Source organism: Sarcophilus harrisii, chromosome 4, assembly GCF_902635505.1.
Source record: "Sarcophilus harrisii chromosome 4, mSarHar1.11, whole genome shotgun sequence".
Classification (NCBI taxonomy): Eukaryota; Metazoa; Chordata; class Mammalia; order Dasyuromorphia; family Dasyuridae; genus Sarcophilus; species Sarcophilus harrisii.
The window spans coordinates 374,254,337-374,277,027 of record NC_045429.1 but is presented as its reverse complement, the minus strand read 5'-3'; the positions used below and the strand labels follow the sequence as shown (position 1 = coordinate 374,277,027).

Sequence of the window (22,691 nt, the reverse complement as noted above, 5' to 3'; positions counted from 1 at the left end):
TATACATCATTTAGTAATTGCAAATTGCTTTCCAAAATGAATCAGTATTTCATCAATGTGCCTTCTTTTCCTATAGTTACTCCAAAATATATTATTTTCTGTTTTTGTTATCTTTGCTATTCTGATGGGTGTGAGGTAAAATTTTAGAATTGCTTGAATTTACATTTTTCTAACTAATGATGATTTGGAGGTTTTCTAGCTGCCAATACAAATACCAATGTGGTTAACACCCCCCAAATCTATAGAAGTTATTACAATAAATATGATAAACACTAATCTTACAACCTGACACATTATAATAATGGCAATGGTTCCCTAAATGTTCAGCAAAAAAGGCTGGATGGAGGTAAAAGTAGCTCTGGTAGTCATACAAAACTAATTTCCTTCCCCAAAAATCTAAAACCTAAAACAAAGAAAGTAATTTGGAGACTTGAATGTGTTGAGCCCAATTGAAGGTTGAAGAGAATGCTGATCATTAAAAAGCTGGAAGCATTTTGAATTGGGAAGAGAAGAGAAAGAGCAAAGTGATCCAGTTCTAAAGCTTCATCTTTTTTTTTTTTAATAAAAAGAACAAAATATTGAACCAGTAACTACATTGCTTGGTCTCAATTTGGAAAAGACAGGTTTCAAAAAATCAAGCCCCATACTCAGTGAAACTCTTCTGATGAAGAAAAAGTTAATACTTGAATATGTGGCTAAGTGTTATAACTTTAATTAGTGAATAAGATTTAACTGTATTTTCTAATGAATATTAATTAAAAATCTTGCCATTCTGAATGCCAAATAGGAATGGGTAAAAACAATACAAGTAATAAATGTAAAAGCAGATTATTCTGATATATAGATTCTCAGCAATCAGTAATGAATTAATTCATCATATTCAGGGGATGCTATTTCAAAATATTATTTAATGGAAATATATTTGGGTTGAGTAAGCCTCTATGAAGAACTAATAGTGACTGAATAAGTGGTAATCAAAGCATTGGTTTGCTGATTTTAATTGTCCTTTAAAAAGAGAAAGCAATGAAAACATCTTTTATTTATAATGACTTGAATGGAAGTCACTACTCCAATTGTTATCATATTTTATATATTAATTATGTATGTTATACACAGACTAGATTGTAAGCTATATGAAGACAAGATGTCTTCTTTGTTATCTTTACTTGCCTCCTAGAATCATGCTCTTTACATAAAAGGGATTTAAATATTTGAAGGAAGGAAAAAATAAAGGAATGATTTTTATGTTCTGGGTCACACAGCTAGGAAGTGTCTGTGCAGACTTGAATTCATGAAGATGAGTCTTCCTGATTTCAAGTATCAACTGCACCACTTAGTTGTCCTGTTTCCTTTTTACTCTAAACTTTATTAGATTGGTTTGTGATAACTTTTTTTTGTCTTGTGTGATAAAAATTATCCATTTTTATAAGAAAGCTTCATTTATGCACACAGTTTTCTAGTGTTTATCTTAAAAGAAATAGGTGTTGGGTTTTATCAAAAGCTTTGTCTATATCTATTAATATAATTATATGATTATCATACTTACTAATAATATGGCTAATTAAGTATAAAAGTTTCTTCAGACACTAAATAGGTCCTGCATTCTTGCTATAAATTCAATCTGGTCACTTTGTTTAATCTTTGTAATAAGCTGATTTAGATTCTGCTAATATTTTATTTAAATTTTTGACATTTATGTTCATTATCAATATTTTCTGGTCATTAATTGTGGACTTTAAACAGGACTCTGTTCTGGGCCCTCTATTCTTCTATCTCTATACTATTTCACTTGTGAATTTTGTCATTAGCACCCACAGATTGAATTATTGATATTTTTTGTCTTTCATTTTCTAAGAGGACCATGACATCAGGAAGGTGATGTCATGACCTGCAAGTGAATTGGATTTGAGTGAGGGAGGCTGGGCAAGGTCATCTGCCTCACTCTCTCTCCTCCTCCGCCATCTGGGTCCTGTGGCAAGATACAGATCAAAATAACTGGAAATGTCCCTGCATGAAATGGGAGACCATGGCCTTTTTAAGTGTCTTCAACAGGTCTTTGACTGAGGCCACACCCATTCAGTGATTAAGGCTAAGTGGCAATTGAGGCAAAGAATCTCCTAATCAAAATTATCTAAATAAATAAATGAATGAATGAATCTGAGAAGGGAAGACCATCCCAGATTAAATTATTACCTCTAAATTGATGATTCTTAGTTTTACTTATCCAGCCCTAACTTCATTATGGAACTTCAGTTTCCATCTCCAACTATCTTTCATACATCTTGAATATGATTTCTAGTAGACACCTTAAATTAAACTTGTCATGTCCAAAATTTAACTCATTCTTCTCTACCCCTACCCCCCAATTTCTCTCCTTTTTCCAAACTTCCATATTACTATCAAGGGTATCACAATCCTCCTTGTCATTTAGGATTGAAATAGATCAGAATCTTAAGCAGCTAAGGGGCAGAGGATAGAGCACCAGCCCTGAAGTCAGAAGGACCTGAGTTCAAATTTGATCTCAGACACTTAACACTTCCTAGCTGTGTGAACCTGGGCAAGTTACTTAACCGCAATTGCCTTAGGAAAAAAAAAAAAAATAGACAGAAGGGATTTCTCAAAAGACTAGATCCCTATTGTTTATATTTATAGCTATGTTTTAGCTATAAACTGAATTATATTATGTCACATTTTTATCTTTAATTGACTTTTCCTTCTGCTTTCATATGTGACATTTAGTGATTATTACACTGCCTAGAAATAAAAGGAACAAAAAAAGAGAAATACCATGATCTTGATCAGGAGCTTCTAGGTTGTAGCCATAACCCAATAGTGTACGGACAGCCTCCCTGAGGCTATCCTTATTTGATTTCTTGGTACGATCATCTAGAAGAGCATAAGGAACTAGGCGAGGGTTTCTTCGGTTCTTTACATCCTAGAGGAGGAGAAAAAGTGCAGAAATCAAAGTAATACAGCCTTGGGAGGAAACTAGGGTTAAAATAAATCAGGTAATCATCAGCTATTGAATATATCAAATTACAAGGTTCATGAGAAAAGAGATTAATCCTATTCCCATGCCACAAGAACTACAAATACATGAAAAATACAATAATCAAATGAGTAAGTATATTGAATTAAAACTCATTCTTTATATGAAATCAAGATAAAATATGGAATAATAACTCCACAGAGTTTAACAAACTTGCTTGATCTTGAAATTACCTGCCACAGCAAAAAGGTAAGAAGCTAATTCAGTGAATACAAAAGTTAATTGAACATATCACTGACAAATCTTTATACCATTGGCAAATAAGTTTTGATCACATCAGTAATTTTCAGGCTACAGGCATGCTAAGCTGCTGAGAAAATGCAATAATTCTAAGCAATTTAAAAATATTTTAAAAGCTATCATTTTGAGCTTGTTGATACTAAATTGAGTTTTTTGTAAAATAAAATAACTTCAAAAACTAATTTTAAGTTTTCTATTTTACTTCATAGTTACTTACAAAATGATTGTTTCATTACATTCTGTCAGAGTACTAATGTATGCTCGATTATGGCAATCAAGAAAAAAAGAATGAAAAGATATATCCATGCAGAGAATTCATCAAATCATTAGTAAAGAAAGCTCAGATTTGGAAAATTCACTGGAAATCATGTATACACAAGAAAAGACAAAGTTATATCTTTATCTTTTGATACAAATTTTTTTGTGTGGAATTCTGTTGCATGTGTGAAATTGCCATATCTAATTAGCAAAAAAGACTAGACCAGTAATTTAATTGGTATAGAGATCTCTCATGAAATATTAACCATTATGTACATGTTAGTCTTAGGAAACCATCTAGAGCAGGAATGTCAAGTACATGACTCATGGACACTCCCAATGAACTACCTAAGCCAGATTAAAAAGTAATTAGGAAATTTTTTAAAAATATGAATACAACAAAATAGATAATACAAATATATAGTTTTTTAATTCAATATGCAATTGCAGGGATTGCTAATATGATTTAATGACCTCCATTTCTATTTGATTTTGACACCACTGCTGTAGAATAATGAGTTAAAGGTTATACAATTTATATGTATCAAACAAAATGAACTTAGGTCTTCTTGACTTTGAAACCATTCTGATATACTATATCATGCTGGGTTTTTCATTAGGGAAGGTATGGTTGTTATAGTTATTTGGTATTAATCTTACCATTAACTAGCAATTATTTTTTTTTTTATTTAATAGCCTTTTATTTACAGGATATATACATGGGTAACTTTACAGCATTAACAATTGCCAAACCTCTTGTTCCAATTTTTCACCTCTTACCCTCCCCCCACCCCCTCCCCTAGATGGCAGGATGACCAGTAGATGTTAAATATATTAAAATATAAATTAGATACACAATAAGTATACCTGACCAAAACGTTATTTTGCTGTAGAAAAAGAATCAGACTCTGAAATATTGTACAATTAGCTTGTGAGGGAAATCAAAAATGCAGGTGTGCATAGATATAGGGATTGGGAATTCAATGTAATGGTTTTTAGTCATCTCCCAGAGTTCTTTTTCTGGGCATAGCTAGTTCAGTTCATTACTGCTCCATTAGAAATGATTTGGTTGATCTCGTTGCTGAGGATGGCCTGATCCATCAGAACTGGTCATCATCGTATTGTTGTTGAAGTATATAATGATCTCCTGGTCCTGCTCATTTCACTCAGCATCAGTTCATGTAAGTCTCTCCAGGCCTTTCTGAAATTATCCTGTTGGTCATTTCTTACAGAACTAATATTCCATAATTTTCATATATCACAATTTATTCAACCATTCTCCAACTGATGGACATCCATTCAGTTTCCAGTTTTTAGCCACTACAAAAAGGGCTGCCACAAACATTCGTGCACATACAGGTCCCTTTCCCCTCTTTATAATCTCTTTGGGATATAATCCCAGTAGCAACACTGCCAGATCAAAGGGTATGCACAGTTTGACAACTTTTTGAGCATAGTTCCAAACTACTCTCCAAAATGGTTGGATTCGATTAACTAGCAATTAAAAGAAAATGTCACCTAACCTTAACTAAAAAATGGGAGTGAATATGAACTAGACTATGACTAAGGTCTGGTGTAGTTCTAAAACTTCTATGATATTATGACTACCATTTTCTTTTCTAAATTCCTCAATAAAAGAAATTTTTCCTAGTTTCTCAAAATTACAACCCTAAATTGATGGGAGCTTCAATATACCTGCTGGATGCCATAAGTCCAACCTTGTCTGATGCGATCTCGAGCCCATACATTGTGAGCATTTTCAGCCAACTTGTCCACCATTGCTTCTTGGGAGGGGGTGAGTTTTATAAAGCTCAGATCCATTGGAGCAGGCTTGTAACCACTTGTTAACTGATAACTGAAAAAACAAAGCATCATTTAATTGGCCATTTTGCAAAGGCAAGGTCTAAAATATCAAACAAAAAATCATATTTATATATTATATATATAATATAATATAATATATATAAATATATATTTTATATATTCTTGAACTTCATCCTCCCCTATTCTTTGCACAGGAAGAGGGGAAAGTATTTTCTAATATTTCTGCTTTGAGGACAAGCTTGTACTTCCAAATAATAAAGATGCTGTTGTAACAGTCATGTAGCTATTATGATGAAACACCATTTTTGACAACACTCATAATTAGAAACAAATTAACTTCAATTATATTAATTCACTCAATGTCTAATATGACTTATAGTCTACAAAACAGACCAAATTAATCATGATAGGACTAAGTACTTTTTCTAAGATCCAGATCTAACTATATATGATACCTTCTTTCCCTAATCTCTTTTTTTCCCAATAAATTTCAGTTCTCCCTATTACCTCAAAGATTAAATAGAAAGTCCTCTATTGGGTTTTTGAAGCCTTTCCCAAACTGGTAGCTTCCTAGTGTTTCTAATGCACTTATACTTTACTCTTTTTTGTGTACTCAAACACCCAGCAACACTAGCCTCTATGCCTTTTCATTGGCTGCCTGTCATACCTGCAAAGTTCACCCCTCCCAATCTATGTGTCCTGCTTCCTTCAAGACCCAGGTCAAATTCTAACTTCAGCAGAAGTTCTTCCCTGCCTTTCCTTCACCCTTTTAGTACCTTGCCATCACTGAAATGACCTTCCATTTACTATCTCTTTCTATCTCTCTCTGTCTCTGTCTGTCTCTCTCTCACTTTTGCTATTACAGTTACTTATATGTTTATCACTCCTAATTGAAAATTATCCCCTTGAGGGCAGGGATTGTGTTTTTGACTTTCTTTATCTTTGGTACTGTACCTAGTACATTTTAAACATACTTACTGACCAAATAACTAGCTAACTGATAGACTATAGAATTACTGAATCAATATAATGCAAGAAAAAGGAATCTTAAATAGTTAAAAGTCTTAGGCTTTTTTGATATAAAACCAAAAATATAAAAATGCTTAATATACCTGTAAGAGGAATGTTATTATTTATCCTTTCTTCCTTTAATTTGAAATAACCATGCAAAATATTTTTATAACAATCAGTTTCAATAAAAGTCATTTTGATTCCATTTTTAAACTACTGAACATTTTTTTAAAAAAGACCATTCAACCCACTTTTCTTTCCATTTTTTGTCTAGTCAACAGATGAATTATATCAAATTCAAAATCATAGAAGAGGTTTTCCAAAATATTCAATACCCTGATAAATGGAAACTATCAGATAAAATGCCTACTATCATATTTAGCTCGATTTCCCTAGATTTTTAAATACAAATATTATATGCCCTTGTAATATAAAAATAATCCCTTTTTAACTCATTTTTTTTTTCTGTTCATAAACCTTAAACCCATCCAGAGGTAAGAAGCAAGATGATAAATAGATTAGGAAACCAGTTTATTAATAAGCATTCATTAAGCATTTATTATGTGGCTAGATACTGTGCTAAACCTAGAGGATACAAAGAAATGAAAACAATTGTTAAAATAGTTTCTACTCCCAGGGAGTTATCTTTCTAATGAGGGAGATAATATGAAAATAACTAGGAACATACAGGAAAAAAAAGTAGATGGATTAGTGTCTGGGAGGGAGGTACCTCCTGCATGAATGGGAACTTGAACTGAATCTTGACAGAAGCCAGGGAAACCAAGAGACAGATGTGAGGGGGAAGAGCATTACAGAAATAAGGGAAAGCCAGTAAAGTCAGAAACAAGGAGAGGATTCTAGTGTTAAAAGGAACTACAAGTGAGTCAGCATAACTAAATCACAGAGTGAAGGAGAGCAAAGGAAAAGAAGACTGGAAAAGTAGGATGGGGACAAGCCATGAAGAATTAAAAAAAGTTAAGAAGAGAAGTTTATATTTAATCTCATTTACAGAAGAAGAACTGACCATAGATGGCAAATAAGTTGGAGTTCTTTAGACTTGAGAGGAGCTGATACAGAGAAATAATGTTCCAATATGTGAAAAACAATTATGGAAAAGAGATGTTAGTGTTATCTTATTTGATCCAGGAGGTAACATAAGGGACAATGAATAGTAGCAGCAGATAGACAAATTAAGTTTGATTTGCCTTCCAAAAGTCTAATGAGCTGTTTTAAAGGGTAGTATGTTTACCTCATAAAATATGAAGAAGAGATTAAATAATCAATTTCTAGGAAAGTTTTAGGGGAATTCTAATTTGTCAATGGGTAGAAGGGGATGACTTCTGAAGTGTAGTCTGAGATTGTATAGTTCAATAACAATCTGATTCCCTTTGCTCATTTAGATATGAATACTACTGATTATTTGTGTTTATAAAAAGTTAAAATATTCATCTATTTTATTTTCTCACTTACATATTGTTTTACCTATATATCCACCAAAATCCAATCTACTGATTTTTTCAAAATATAAGGATCATAAAGTTCTTATTATAAAAAATGTTTCAAATAAAATCAAATCATACAATAATCAGATGTTCGCAATGATTTTTCAGATCAGACTTATAAGCTTAATATCCTGATATTATACTATTGTTCTTCATAAACAGGACAGAGACTGGAAATTCTACACACAGATAGAGTTGAAAATGCCATTGTCTTTCTATAATGCTATTACTAAAAGTGTTCCCACACACACACACAAAATTGTTTCAACACAACCCTAACAAATTCTTTTAATTTCTCTTCATGGTCTACCCCATATGAACAGGATTTAGATTATATGCCAAATCAGACAAATCAACCACAATCACATAAACCACATTTAAGTTCATGTTAAATCTATACTTCTATTTTTTCACTATTCTACAAATTTTACACTTCCTACAATTTCAAATATATGGAATTTTCATTTCTAACTTTTTTCCTACAAAGGAAAAAAAAATTGAAAACATACCATAAATGTCTTTAAGTTTAAATTCTATGAACATTAAATGTACTTAACAAGTAAACAATAAATATACTCAAAGATAATGTGATACTTTTCAAGGCAAGGTTGAGCTATATTATCTGCAACTGCATATGTAGGAGAACCTATTTATTATAAAGAATGATAATAGAGGCTGAATAAAGTAGCTAAAACTGGTACAAGAACATTTTGTCTTAGAGAAGAAGTTCCAGACTTTCTCTATGATGAACTTCAGAAATATAGCAAAAGAATCTCCTTTCTCCCAAAGTTCTTATACCAATTCTGGTAGGAAAAGCAGATTTTTTTCAGCATTATTTCAATTATTTAGGTTTCTCCTCCTATATATACAGTTACAAACAAAACATATTAGGCTTGCCTTGAAACTCAGGTTATAATTAAACAAAACCCCATTTCACTATTTTATAGACTGCAAATGGTATTATTACAAAGGAAAATATAGATAAGGAAACAAAAAAGCCAAAAGCAGAATGCCTATTCCTTACTTGTACTTAATTCCAATCTCAAAAAAAATCTTCAAAACTTTTATCCCATTTTCATATACATATTAATTGTACTTGCAAATAGAATTTGGAATTCAAAACATTTTTAAAATGTTTTAAAAAGTTTTAATACATATTTGGAAGGAAAATAAAACAAAATTATCTTGGTTAATTAGGACTTTTTTTGAGGACCATATTTCAGAAAATAATCTCAACAGATAGGCTAAATCAGGTTGAGGGTAACAATTAGGGGGATGTCTACCTCAAGCATGTGATAACTTCCTCTGGCAGAATGAATGGATAAAAACAATTTGTTTCAGTGATCATGAAAGTGGTTGAAGCATTTGCTTAGAGCTTCATCAGACTTTGAAGATGCCATGGTTATGCACTGTCTTGACAATGGACTTTGATGACTCAGGAAAATTGAGTGAGACTAATAATTTTGTACAATTCTGCTTCTGCCTTAAATTGAATTCCTTCTCAAGTTAAGACATGACCCTATGAGATCATTAGTTCCCTAATTGAAGGACAATCAACAACTAGGTTTTATGAACTATGTATTGGGGATACAAAGACAAAAGTAACTAGCCCCTGCTTACAAGTTATATGCATGTATACATGTATACAAAATCGATATCACATAAGTTGGTGACAGGAGAAGCAAGAGCAATTAGAAAGAAAATCAAAAAAGTTTCATGTATAAAATTGTGCTTAAAGACATCAACAAAATTTCATTTTTATATAGTTAGTACTTGAACTGAATCTTGAAGCATCAGGGGTCCTCAAACTTTTTAAATAGGGAGCCAGTTCACTGTCCCTCAGACTGTTGGAGGGCCGGACTATAGTTAAAACAAAAACTTAGTTTTGTGAGCCTTTAAATGAAGAAACTTCATAGCCCTAGGTGAGCAGGATAATCATCCTCAGCTACCACATCTGGCTCGCGGGCTGTAGTTTGAGGATCCCTGATGAGGCTCTAAAAGGTTGACGTAGAAGAAGGGCCTTCTAGGCACAGGAAAGCCAAGGTAGAGGCTCAGATATGGGAGATAAAGTTCCCTGTGTAGGAAGATTAATGATCAAAAGTTTCCTTCATGAAGAATTCCATACACCAAAGGTAGTTATTTAAAAAAAAAAAAAAGAAAAAGAAAAAAGAATCTGAATAAGTTAACATCTAATCTAACTTTTTTTTCATTCATTTAACAAATCAATAAATATTTGAGTGGCTTCTGTATACACAGCACTGTATTAGTTGCATCTTTATCCTTACCAAATTTATAATCTAGAAGTAAAGCTGAGACACAGATACCAATAATGATAATTCAAAGCAGAACATTAGTATAGTAAGAGGAATATAATGAATGCTTCTAAAGGAATTTAGAGGAAAGAGACAGAGATATTATTTCCATCTAGTTGATAGAAAGGTAGCTTGTTATGTTGTTTTTTCTTTGATTTCAAATATTAATGAGATGAAAACAAGCACAGCTGAGTATACAATTATCTCAGTTGTAGGTAAAAAACAAGAAGAGGAAAAAATCTATCTGGCATTTTTACTAGTGTAAATGTACTGGGAAAATAATTTTTTTTTTATTCTAATCATTCTGTACTCTCATCCAGACCTTTTGTACTTCTTTCTCTGATAACCTTAATCAAATGTATTGATTTGTCATTGATGAATCTTTTCACAGGAAATGACAGGCAATCAGCTACCCTGTTGTTCAACTCAGCATCCCTATGATTTCATTCACTCAATCAATCAAGCAATATTTATTAAAACCTGACTGTGCTAGGTACTGGGGATATAAAAAAAAAATAAAAGGAAACTGAAAATCTCTGCTCTCAAAAATGATACATTCTCATGAGGAGAAAATATATAAATGTCAAGGTGTACCAAGAGACATACAGAGTATATAACATGAAAGAGAAATACATTAGCAACTGAGAGAACTGGAAAAGTCTTCCTATAAAAGGTAGTATTTGAACTGGATTTTGAAAGGAGCTTAGAACAGTAAGCAGCAGAGTATCTGAATTTAAAGAATATTATAATAATCCAGATAAAAGGTGATAAGGCCCTGCACTAGAATTATGGCTATATGAGTAGAGAGAAATCAATTATACAAAAGATACTTATACAAAAGAAGATAGAAACAAGATTTGGAAATGGACAGAATATGTAGGATGAGAGGGAGGAATAAGAGATAACACTGAGGTTGCATATCAAGGTGGCTAGAATAATCATACCTTAAGGGTAACAGAGAAGTTTCAAGAAGGGAAAGACTTTTAGAGAAAGATAATGGGTCCTATTTTTGGACATTTTGAGTTTAAGATGCCTATAAGCACATTCCCTGGATATATAAAAGATATCTAGAAGAGAGCTATATCAGGAAAATCTAAAAAAGAGGGAATGTCCTGAAAGAGGAGGTGATCAGTAAAGTTGAATGCTACCAGAAAGAAGTCAAAGAGCCTCAGGATTAAGAAAAGATCATTAGATTACTCATTAACTAACCAATGATAACTAGAGAAACTCTGGTTTCAGATAAATGATGAAGGGCAAACCCATATTAAAGAGGATTTATGAGAGAGTGAAAAGAGATTTTGGATGGCTTCCTTAAGGAGTTGAGCCACAAACAAGAGGAAAGGTATGGCACAATATTTAGCTGGGATGGCCAAATCAACTGAGAGTTGATGAGAGTTGAAAGACAATGATGGGCATGTTTATAGGCAAAGAGAAGGAATTTGTCTAAATAGAAAGACTGAACCCGAGAAAGAATGCGGGATGATAGCTGGGGTCCTTTGATGGAGAAGGTAGGAAAGGATAAGATAGGGGGTGTATGCCTTTACTGGGAGAAAAGCCACTATTTTATTTGAGACTACAGTGAAGGAGGATAAAGTAGAGAGAGATATCTAAGTGATGTAACATAAGGAGGAAAAGAAAAGAGGGAGTTCTCTATGTATGGTTACAAATTTTCAATGAAATATGAGATAAGTTTCTTGACTGAGAGAATGAGGGGAAGGATATACAATGGGAAGCATATACAATGGGAGGATTAATGATAGATGAGAAGATTTGGATGTCTTACTGTAGAAAGAATTCAACTGAGATAATACAACATAAATTTGTAATGGACAAAATCACCAAGTTTTCTCCAGTTTTGTTGCACTTCATGTAAATTGCAGCAGAAATTATCCAAGTATGAGGAGCATCAAAGCATGACAGATAATAGGACAAGAGTTGCAGAGGAAACAAGGATGAAGGACAGCTTTAAGGTTAATTTGGTTCATCAAAGGGTCAAGATAAGAAGGAAAAGAATGTTTCCAGTATAGGGATGATGGTCTGGGGGAAAAATTGAATAGCTGCAGGAATAGAAGTCTTAAGAAGGATAAATAAGGAAAAGTTGCAAAACTGAAAACATTTTCAGATAAAGGAATTTCAGAGTTCTGACACTAGAAGTAGAATACTTAATGTGTGATGGCATAACCAATTGTATGACTATCTGTATATATACACTGAAGTCTATTAGAGCAGGAGTTCATGAGAATTTAGTCAACTGAAGTACTGGGGCAACTAAGAAGTTTGAGGGGGTATGATTATTTATGAAGTTTCTAAGTATGAATACAGGAGATAGAGAACAAAGAGAGATTTGTGAGGTAGGTACTGAACTCTTTGATTAGGAAGGGTTCTTTAAGATTAAAAGATCAGGACTGGATTGGGTGGTCAGTTTTGATGGCACAAATATCAGAGAAAGAAAACATGCTTAGTGAAGATGGTAAGAGGAAGGTCTGTAAGGGACAATGGGAATTAAGAAGTATTCTGATTCTCCTACTATGACTACTAAGTTAGGACTTTAGGACAGTGTATTAGAAACAGCGTAGTCAGAACTGGAATAGAAGAGATTTAGTTAGGAAGAAATCATGTGTCAATGAGGGCATAAAAAAGAAAAAAAAAAGTAATTTAAGATGAAAGCATGTTTGTTATTCCATGCATTCCAAAAAACACAGTATAAAGAACAAAAAGATCTGATGTGTCACATTGTGGAGGTGGAGTTAAAATACATAGATCTAAGTGAGGAATTTGAAGAAGGGGATCAGATTTTGTACACTGGACTTGAGGGGTTCAAAACCACTAAAATGGGATGAATATAGACAATCAGGATAGTTTAACCATTGAGCAATGAGTCCCAGCATAGTGTTCTACAGAAGCACAAGACTGAACAATTTAAGGTCATTCCTTAAGATTCAGTATCCTGTATATATATAACAAATAGAGGGAGATAAGGAGACTAGGTGCCTTCCTTTTCTTGGAGAAAGCCCTGAGGGGGAGAAGATGGAAAAATTCTTGCTTTAAGAGTCCTAGCAATGGAGAAATTCCAGTAGTATGAAAACATTTGGTTAAAAGATGGACAACAATCCCTTTCATTGTTCTACTTATGATGCAAAAGTAGGTCCAAAAGATTGGCAAAAGAAAAGAATTGGCTGGGATCCTTGTCTGACAGTAAGAGCATATGGTCTAGTATTGCTGAAAGTTTCCAACTGGGTTAGGAGAGAGGTTAGGTGGAGGGAATAAGATAAACTAAAATCTTGTCTGTATTCTAGGCACTGTGCTAAATCCTAGAGATACAAAGAAAAAATGAAACAATTTCTGCTCTCTGGGAGCAGAGTGGAGCTACTATGTTCCTCTATATGATGTCTGAATTAGAATAAAAATTCCTTAAGGATGAGGACTTTAACCCCCAGAGTTTAGTAGGTACCCGATATACAAGAAAAGCAGACTGGCTACCAGCCTCATAGAACAAAAAGTACTGGTGGAAAAAACTTTCTCATCAGAAATTCCCAAATCAGTGAAGTCACAGGTCACTCATTTCCTGTGTCCTTCCTTTCTTATTTATACTACCTCATACTGAGGATGTTTTAACTTGGAGTAGGACAGTTATTTTACAGCTGCTTATTACAGTAGTTAGTTTTCAAGTGGCTGTTTCTCAAAATGACTGGATTTTGCTACCTCTCATGGAAATTAAATTAATCTTTTGTTTTTGTTCAGTCTTACCAGTCATGTCCAATTCTTTGTGACCCCATATGGATTTTTCTTGGAAGAAATCCTGGAATGGTTTTTCCATTTCCTTCTGCAGCTCATTTTATAATTGAGGAAACCCAAGCAAACAGGATTAAATGACTTGCTCAGGGTCATAAACCAGTAAGCATCTGAGGCCAGGTTTGAACTTGAATCTTTCTGACTCCAGGCCTAATGATCTGCCCACTGTGACACTTTTCTGTCCCCAAACAAATCTAATAAAGTAATTAATAGCAAGGTGTGCTAAATGACCAATCTGTTGTTCCCTAACCATAGGTGTATTCAGTATGTAAGTACTAAAAGAAAATACCTAGAAAGAAAAAAATAAATTAATAATTACTGGTAGAATTTCAGATAATACTGTTACCCTATCTTAGTTGGGGGTCAGGGTTATTTTGTCACAAGGAATCTTGCCTGTGACTTTTTCCAAACTGACGGCTCCATCTAAAGAAGGTTTGGGGGGGAAAGGAAGATAGGATGGACAGAAGAATTATACCACATGAAGTATTGTAAACCTAATCTGAAGAAAAACTATGGGAGAAAGCAGGAAGGATGATGGAGAACATCAGTAAAGATTTCTCATACTATTACTCAAGTTTCCTCATCCTCTGAGATTTAATATTTTAACTTAATCATAACAGCTGTGAGAATTTCTGCACTATCTGAATTTCTTGAAGAGGCCATCCATAAATCTAATTATATATTATTATTTGTAAAAAAAAGTCAACGTTTTTAATTGTAATGCTTTACAAAAGATAATCTGAAGCCTAAAATTGATCTCAATTAACTAGTGAAGGATTCTATCTTAAGTTAAAGTCACTAAAAAGTTATGACCTTTTAATCCTACTTCATGTCAACATATAGTACTCTGAGAGTGAAAAGAAATACAGTAATTTCCTTTCCAAGAATAATATACAAAACTAATTTATTTTACTTAATACTAATGTCATAAAATAATATTTAGATCAGTGAGGCACTAATGATATGTCACCTTTGAAAATGAAGCTGCTACTCTGAATATATCTGAATATAGGAAATAAAACAATTTTACCAAAAATAAGCATTTCAGGAGGAATGATAATGTGACCATTAAGAAAACTGAAACTATTTCTCCCTTTAATCTACAATTAAATGAAGAGGCATCTCAGAATGGCAAATCATTTAACTTTTACTTGGGATTTTCTTTATTTTTAAAATCTTGTTCAATGGATCAAATGATCTATAAAGTACTTTCCTAAGACTATATGAGTATATACTTCTTTTCTAATGTCTACATAAAACAGAGACTAAGTAATAAAGTGTCAATACATTTTTCAGATCCCAAGAATACTAAAAATAGTACTATATTGGACAAAATCCAGCCTTTTAAAATATTTTTAAACCTGGCAAAGAACATTTTAAAATAGCAACTTACCTGCTTGTTCTCTCCAAATTACTGAAGATGTAAACATACACACACACAAAATAAAAATTTTTAAAAAAATAAAAAAACAAAAATAAAAGGAAGAAAGAAAGAAAAGAATTGATAGCATTTGGCTTCATTGATGAATCTCTGTGTGAAGCACCAATTCAATTAGTTCTTCATTCCTATATAACTGTATTTGTATCTCCTCCTAAACAGGTACTCTGAGCAAACCCAGGAAGGTAAGAGGGGGAAAGATACTATATGCTATCAGTGAAAGGCAAATTAAAGCTGATACTAACTAACTAAGGCAAAAAAAATACCAAATTTATTAAGAAACAATCTTTTCCCTTTTCTCTCCAATATCTGTTCCTCAAAATTTTGTTGTTTAATATTAAAGTTAAATGGAGTTGAAAAGTAATTTAATAGCGAAAAAAATGTAAGATAACAGAAGATGATTACGTCTATGTTTAGTGGATGTTAGCAATAATTTCCATTATTAAATCAACTCATAAGTGCCTTAGAACAAATGGGAAATTTACCAACAAATACACATACAAATATTAAGAATGAGTTTTATTGTAAGCATGTATATAGACACTAAATACTTGCTTGGATTTTCATAGCAAGTATATAAGAAATAGTAAATAAAGTTTTTCTCTGAAAGTATATGTATGCCATTCACTAACCACCAAAATGGTAAGAGGAAATAAAAAAGGTATGGTTCTATTTCAACTCAATTAAACATTTATTAAGTATATATTATATGCAGAGCACTGGAGATGGTGGCTATAGAGGGGAAGGTATTTAATAAGACAGTCTCTGTCCTCAAGAAGCTCACAGAGTAATAGAAAAATAAGATAACTCTAAAAATAATTCTATTTAAGCGCTATATGAAGTTCAAGGGGGAAAGGGTCAGCATAAATAGGGGAAACTAGAAATTTCCAGTGCAAAAGAACACTAATAATAACAATAATAAATGATAAGAATAATAAATATATAACATTTATATAGGGCATTTAGATTTACAGAATATCCTATATATATTCTGATCCTTAAGAACAATACTAAGAGAAATTGTTATTCTGATTTTACAGATAAGAAAACAGGCTAGAAAGTTAAATGATTTGCCAGAATCATACAAGCTAACAAATATTTGGAGCAGAATTCAAACAATGGTCTTCCTAAGTCCAAGTCAAGTATTTCATCCACTAGGTCTGTCAAAACTTCTTACCACAAAAACCTCCTCTAAAGGGCCCTGACAAATTCTGACCCCTAATAGATTCTACCCACAATCTTCCAGGGGAGGGAAACTCACCAGAAACCTGTAAAGTAGCTAATTTTTAAAGTGAATAGCTTTCAAAGATTTACACAGGCACATCAGAGTATTAACAAAACAAAGGATATCCTGAAAAGTCCAGATGCCAAAAGACTGAGGATATTTTAAATAAAACTAAGTCTAAACTCCCCAAGACCTATAAGGCTAAATTAAATCATCTGTAGAATGATCTCTATGGTAGTGAGGTCCAGGGCCAAGATTTCACATATAGTTATTCTAATCATGAGGTTTAGTTCAAAAATATATTTAGCAGACATATTTACCTTGATAAGCAGTGTATAAGAAGACATGTTCAATATCATTAATATTATATATATACATTTCTTTTTCTGACACTACTGTAGTGCTGGTACAGGCCATTATCACCTTAGACAGAAATTATTATAACAGACTGCTGGTTTTCTCCTTGACTCATATATCTCCTCATTCCCTCCAAACTATCGTCTGCTTAGCCTTCAAAGGCAGATAAATGGTACGCTAGAAAGAGTATTGGACCTGGATTTGGAAAGACCTGATTTCAAATCGAGCCTTAAATACTTATTAGTTCTGTGATCCTAACCAAGTCATTTAGTTTGTCTATCTGAGTTTTTTTTTTTAATCTGTAAAATGGAGATAATAATAGAAGCTACATCTCAAGGTTGTTATGAGGATAAAATGAGTTAAAATTGGTAAGCATTCTTAGTAGTAGTTGTAAACTTATCTTCTTAAAGCACAGATCTCGCCATATCATTTCCCTGTTTAATGAACTCCATGGACTCCCTATGACAAATATAAACCCCCCTGGACTTTAAAGCCCTTTCCAATTTGGCCCCTTCCTATCTTTTCAGTCTTCTTACATTTTATTCCACTCTTTCTCCTGCAACATATATTCTGCAATCCAGTAACACTAACTGCCTTGCTATTCCATCCGGCTTCTGCATGTATTGTCACTGGATGTCTGCCATTCCTAGAATCTTTTTTTTTTTTTTTCTTTTCATTCCTGCCTCCTTACTTTTCTGGCTTCTTTCAAATATTAGCTAAAATTTCATCAGCAAGAAACCTCTTCTAGCCTTCCTTAATTTTAATGCTTTCCTCCTGAAAATACCTCCAAATTAACTTGCATGTATTTTGTTTGTTTATGATTATTTTCATGTTATCTCTTCCATTGGATCATTAGCTCCTTGAAAGCAGGGACATCTTAGCCCAGGAACTGACACATTGTAGACACCTAATGAATGCTAGTTAATTGACTGACATAGCTTTACAAATTTAATTTAGTGGATTTGTTCCTTGCACATACATTTAAGTCTTTTTAAAAATAGTTGTCCCTTTTCTTTATCATTAAAACTGATTAATCTTTACTTGAAGAGAATTTTGTTCTTGAGAGCCTTTCAGACTGACTTTGCTTAAATAATTTCAGGTCACAGGATTCTATATATCACTCCTCTGAATTCTGAAAGGTACTTAGTTATCAACTAGCATTTACAAAGTGCCTAATATGTGCCAAGCATTATGCTATGCATTGAATTCTACCTAACTTTTTCCTTCTTATCTTCTATAAAAACTAATATAAAGTGGTCGCTTCCTCTCAAAGTTACCATAATTTGTAATTTAGCTGCTTCCTTGTAAATCAGAACAAGGTCAATATCCATTCATTCAACAATAATTTATCAATTGCCTATTATATTCCAGGTAGCATACTATATTGGATAAAGAATCAGGATAACTTGGGTTCCAGCACTGTTACTGAGATGACTCTGGGAAAGAAACTTTACTTCTCAATGGCCCAGTAAAATCTGTAAGTTTCAGTACATTTATAAATATGGACTGCACAGAATTTTCTCACCAGCAGTTCTATATGCAACTAAAATTCTAGTTCAGAAAAGCAACAACAAAATTGCCAAAATATATACTTGGCAAAAGATACCATGCCAAGTACTAAGGATATAAAGAAAAACTAAATCCTCTACTTTCTAAGAACTTATATTCTAAAAAAGAAAAACAATATATTCATAGATAGTTAAGTTTAAAATATAGACTTGTCATAATGAATGTACAAATGCAGCACAAGATTTATGAAGATCGTTGGAAATTTCCATTGCCTTCCATACTGAGAAATAACTCAATTTAAAAAGTATAAATTAAATGCCTTCTATGTATCATTGTTGTTCTACTGACTAACTTTCGTGGATAATTTACCAATTCTAATGTTTCTATTGTTGTGCCACAGTTCCCTTTTAATGTCCTGACTCAGTTTCCCTAATTGTCCTACTCAGTTACTCTGCCTTAGGTTACAACCATTACCTCTTAATGTTTGATAGGATAAAAGTCTTACTTAGATCAGGCTATAATTATTCCTTCTTAATGTTTGATGGGATAGAGGTCTTATATCTTAGACATCATTAGAATTATCAGGAGCCTTTCTGGTACCTCCCCCCATTAGGTCATCCCCATCTCATGTACCTCCCCCATTATATGATTGTTCCTGTTACCCTATAAAAGAATAAAAGACATTCCCTGCTGGATTCTTGAAGATGATAGTATCATTAAGCCCTGGGACTAAACCATGGATCTATTTGGTTCCAGTAAATCTCTTTTAAATAAATTACTAAAAAATCTCTAATCTCTATCCTGCCTCAGTTTCTCTAGCATTACACTATTTACTATTCCTGAGATTCAGTTATGATTACTAATAGTTCTAAAAGTCTGTGAATTATAGAATTACCTATTTTTTGTGGGAAATAGATGAGCATTTATTTGGTTTCCGCAATTATAAAAATTAAACTGGAGAAATGAAACAAAAATTAGAAAATTAAAGTCCACAGGCAGTCAGTGGTAAAGATTATTTCATCCAAAAGATTGTAAGAATGTAAACTCCTTAGGAGCAGGGACTGGATTTTGTAATCTGGACTGAGGGCCTGAGATTTAAAAAGAATCTTTTGTTCTTTGCCCCACAGTTTTCCATTGTTATCTTCTCCTTCTAGAAAGGAAGCCCTTTTAAAAAGGAATCTTGAGGCTCAGATTTCAGGTGAAAAGAAAGCCAAAGTCCCCAGGCCTAGATGCTCATCAATATCTGACCCAGATATCCAAATGGAATTTAAAAGAGTCTGGCATCCCCAAAAGATCAATGGAGTGCTTTTTGACCAAGATTTCTGATTGAATAACGACACAACTTATCTGGGGAGATATGCTTTCCCAGGAGAGTCTGAAACTCCAAGATCAAAAGTTTCAGAGTGATAATTTTAAAGGGAACACATTTTCACTCCCCCTTCAAAATCACTCTATTCTGTTTGATACATACTACTCATTAAATTTTAATGGCACAACTCAACTACCTTTCTAACTGCTCCTTCTCCATCTTTCACTAGATCTCCATCTATCTTACCTGCTAATCACATGTTGACTCTAGTATTCTGCACTCAGCCCTCTTCTCTTCTCCCTCCATTGTATTTCACTGGGTAATACCATAAGCTCCCACAGCACCAACTATCATTTTTATGCAGATGACTCTGAGATATTTTTGTCTAGTCCTAACCTCTCTGCTGACCTTCAGTCTCATATCTTCAATTGCCTTCTGGAATCTAAAACTAAATGACTTGTAGACTTTTAAAATCCAATTTTTCCAAAACTGAATCATTACCTTCCCTCCCTACCAACCAAACCCTGCCCCTTTCTTAGCCTTCTTATTATTGTCAAGAGTATCACTGATATAATACGACTCTTTGGTCCCTTGATCTTTGTGGGGGACCTGGGTCAGAAAACTCTGAATCTTCTGGCTTTGGCCTCCACCCCCCACCCTTAATTTACCTGGAGTTTACTCTTTAACTTCTAGCTTGGAAAACTCCTAAAATAATCACTACCCTTAATTCACCTGGAAATTACTCTTTAGACCACCACCCTCCATCCTTAATTCATTTGGATATTATTCTCTAGATCACCACCCTCCCTCCTTAATTCATCCAGAGATTGCTTCCCTAACTATGGGCTACAGAAGACTAAATAAAATTGACCCGTTTCTCAATGCTCTGCAGCTATTCCATCAGGAATCCAGCCCACTGAGAATCCTCAGTGTCATAATAAACTGCTTGTTTTGCTAACTTTAACTTGGAGACTGGCATGCGAATTCTTTTGAAAAACCTGCAACACTGGCCTGGAGACCCCCAAATGCTGTTAGGGTGTATCATCCCTCAATATCATCATTCACTCATTCACCCACATTCATAACCTGGGAATTATTTTCAAGTCATCATCTCATGCTCCATATCTGAACATTTTTTAAGTTCTATCAATTCTACCCTCCTCACATCTCTTGTTTATATTCACTCCTTCCTTATGACACTGCAACTATCCTGAGACAGGTATTCACAATCTCACAGGTATGTTTGCAATAGCCTGCTTCTTGATATTCCTGCCTTAATTTTCTCCCAAAACTATCCTCCATTTAGCTGTCAAAATGATCTTCCTAAAGTTTAGATCATAGCAGGTCACCTCCCCGTTTAGTCAGTTCTTCTGGCTCCCTATGATCTTCTGAATAAAATAAAAAAATCAAATTTATATTTTAAAACCATACATAATCTTTTCTACCTATCCAATCTTCCTACATTTTACTCTCCAACCTATCTACAACACACTACAACTCAGAGAAACTGGCTTCCTTGCTGTTCATTATATATGATCCTGCATCTCATGACTTTAAGCATTTTCACTTGCTATCTCCAAAGAATAGAACTCTATTCCTCCTCATATTTGCCTCTTAGCTTCCCTAGATTTCTTACAATCAGGGCTTTCAAGAAGCAGTCTCAATCCTCCTTCATATAAATATAAATATAGGTAGATATTGATAAGCACAAATAGCTATTTACTTGTATACATACCTACTATTTTTTATTTTATATAATTGTTTGCATGCCACATTACTCAAAGAAGGGTCTGTATTTCCTTCATAGTCTTAAAAATCCCACAATTTGCCTCTTAGCTTTGTATACTCAGAATAAAATGGATGAAAAATATAGTTACTTGTATTTGAGGCTTAAGGTCTCGAGCAAAATTTCACTGAGAATCATCAAATTCTCTGCATGACTTGTCTACTGCCATCTTGTATTAATTTCTAATTTTAGAGTTTAACTAAATTACAGGTTCATGAACGCTTAGCCATATAAGCTGTTTAGGAGAAATAAGAAAAATATTTCAATCACAGTGAATGGAACTTGGATGAAGTATTTCTCAAGATTGAGTCACATGATCCCTGCTCCCAGAGCTGGGAACCCTGGGATACAGGAAGTTGCAGAGTTTCAGGAAGTGATATGACCTGTGGGAAGCGGCCAACATCGGTGACCATTGGTCAAAGATGGTTATGCCCTTTTAGTTTATTCAACGAGAAGGCTCGGGTCTTTGGCTTGTAAGTCCTGGACAAGGTGGAAGCAGGCCAGGTTCCAGGAGCACATGGCAGAGTTGGGATGGCTCCCAGCTGTGTCTGGGCCTCTCTCTGCAGGGATTAAATAAATGTTTTCTCTTTGTACCTGAAGATGTCTCTGATTAGTTAATTTGGGAAAGGGGGTCTTGCACCCATCCCACACAACAGAGATTTTTAGTAGCCTTTAAATATTGTTGCTGCAAAGAATATAGCATGTTTGGAAATCTTCCATCTATCTCAAAGTTAATTAGAAGCAATTTAAATGTGAATCTTATAACATCATCCTTCTCAAGATATGTTTTCAGAATACCATCCAAGTGAACCAACTTGAGAAATAACCAGTCAATATTGTGCTCACATACATCAATACAATGTGAAGTTGCCATTTGTTAGCAAACTGTCACAATTTGTACCCTCTTTTGTGATTTCCTTGATGAAAAAATGAGTACACATTTTTATGTATTTTGGAGATATGTAAACTGAAGAAATTTATATAAACTATAAAAATAATGACTTTTAGGAATATCAGAGGAAATAGATATATGGATAAACAAACACTAGAGCAAAAGGGTTTTTTTTTATTATGTTTTA

General features: G+C 33.5%; 1 protein-coding gene across 17 annotated transcripts in view; it reads right to left on the bottom strand.

The window, feature by feature from the left end:
* RYR2 (ryanodine receptor 2) overlaps window positions 1-22,691 on the bottom strand; it is a 712,857-nt gene that overhangs the window by 308,002 nt on the left and 382,164 nt on the right. For 11 of the 17 annotated variants that reach the window (XM_031968518.1, XM_031968517.1, XM_031968521.1 and 8 more), the window contains 3 exons: window positions 15,382-15,402; window positions 5,243-5,402; window positions 2,788-2,935 (listed from right to left, as the gene is read on the bottom strand). In XM_031968518.1, the coding sequence (XP_031824378.1) occupies window positions 2,788-2,935; window positions 5,243-5,402; window positions 15,382-15,402 (329 nt within the window). The remainder of the gene's footprint in view (window positions 1-2,787; window positions 2,936-5,242; window positions 5,403-15,381; window positions 15,403-22,691) is intronic. The other 6 variants (XM_031968514.1, XM_031968522.1, XM_031968528.1 and 3 more) reach the window with 1 other exon arrangement.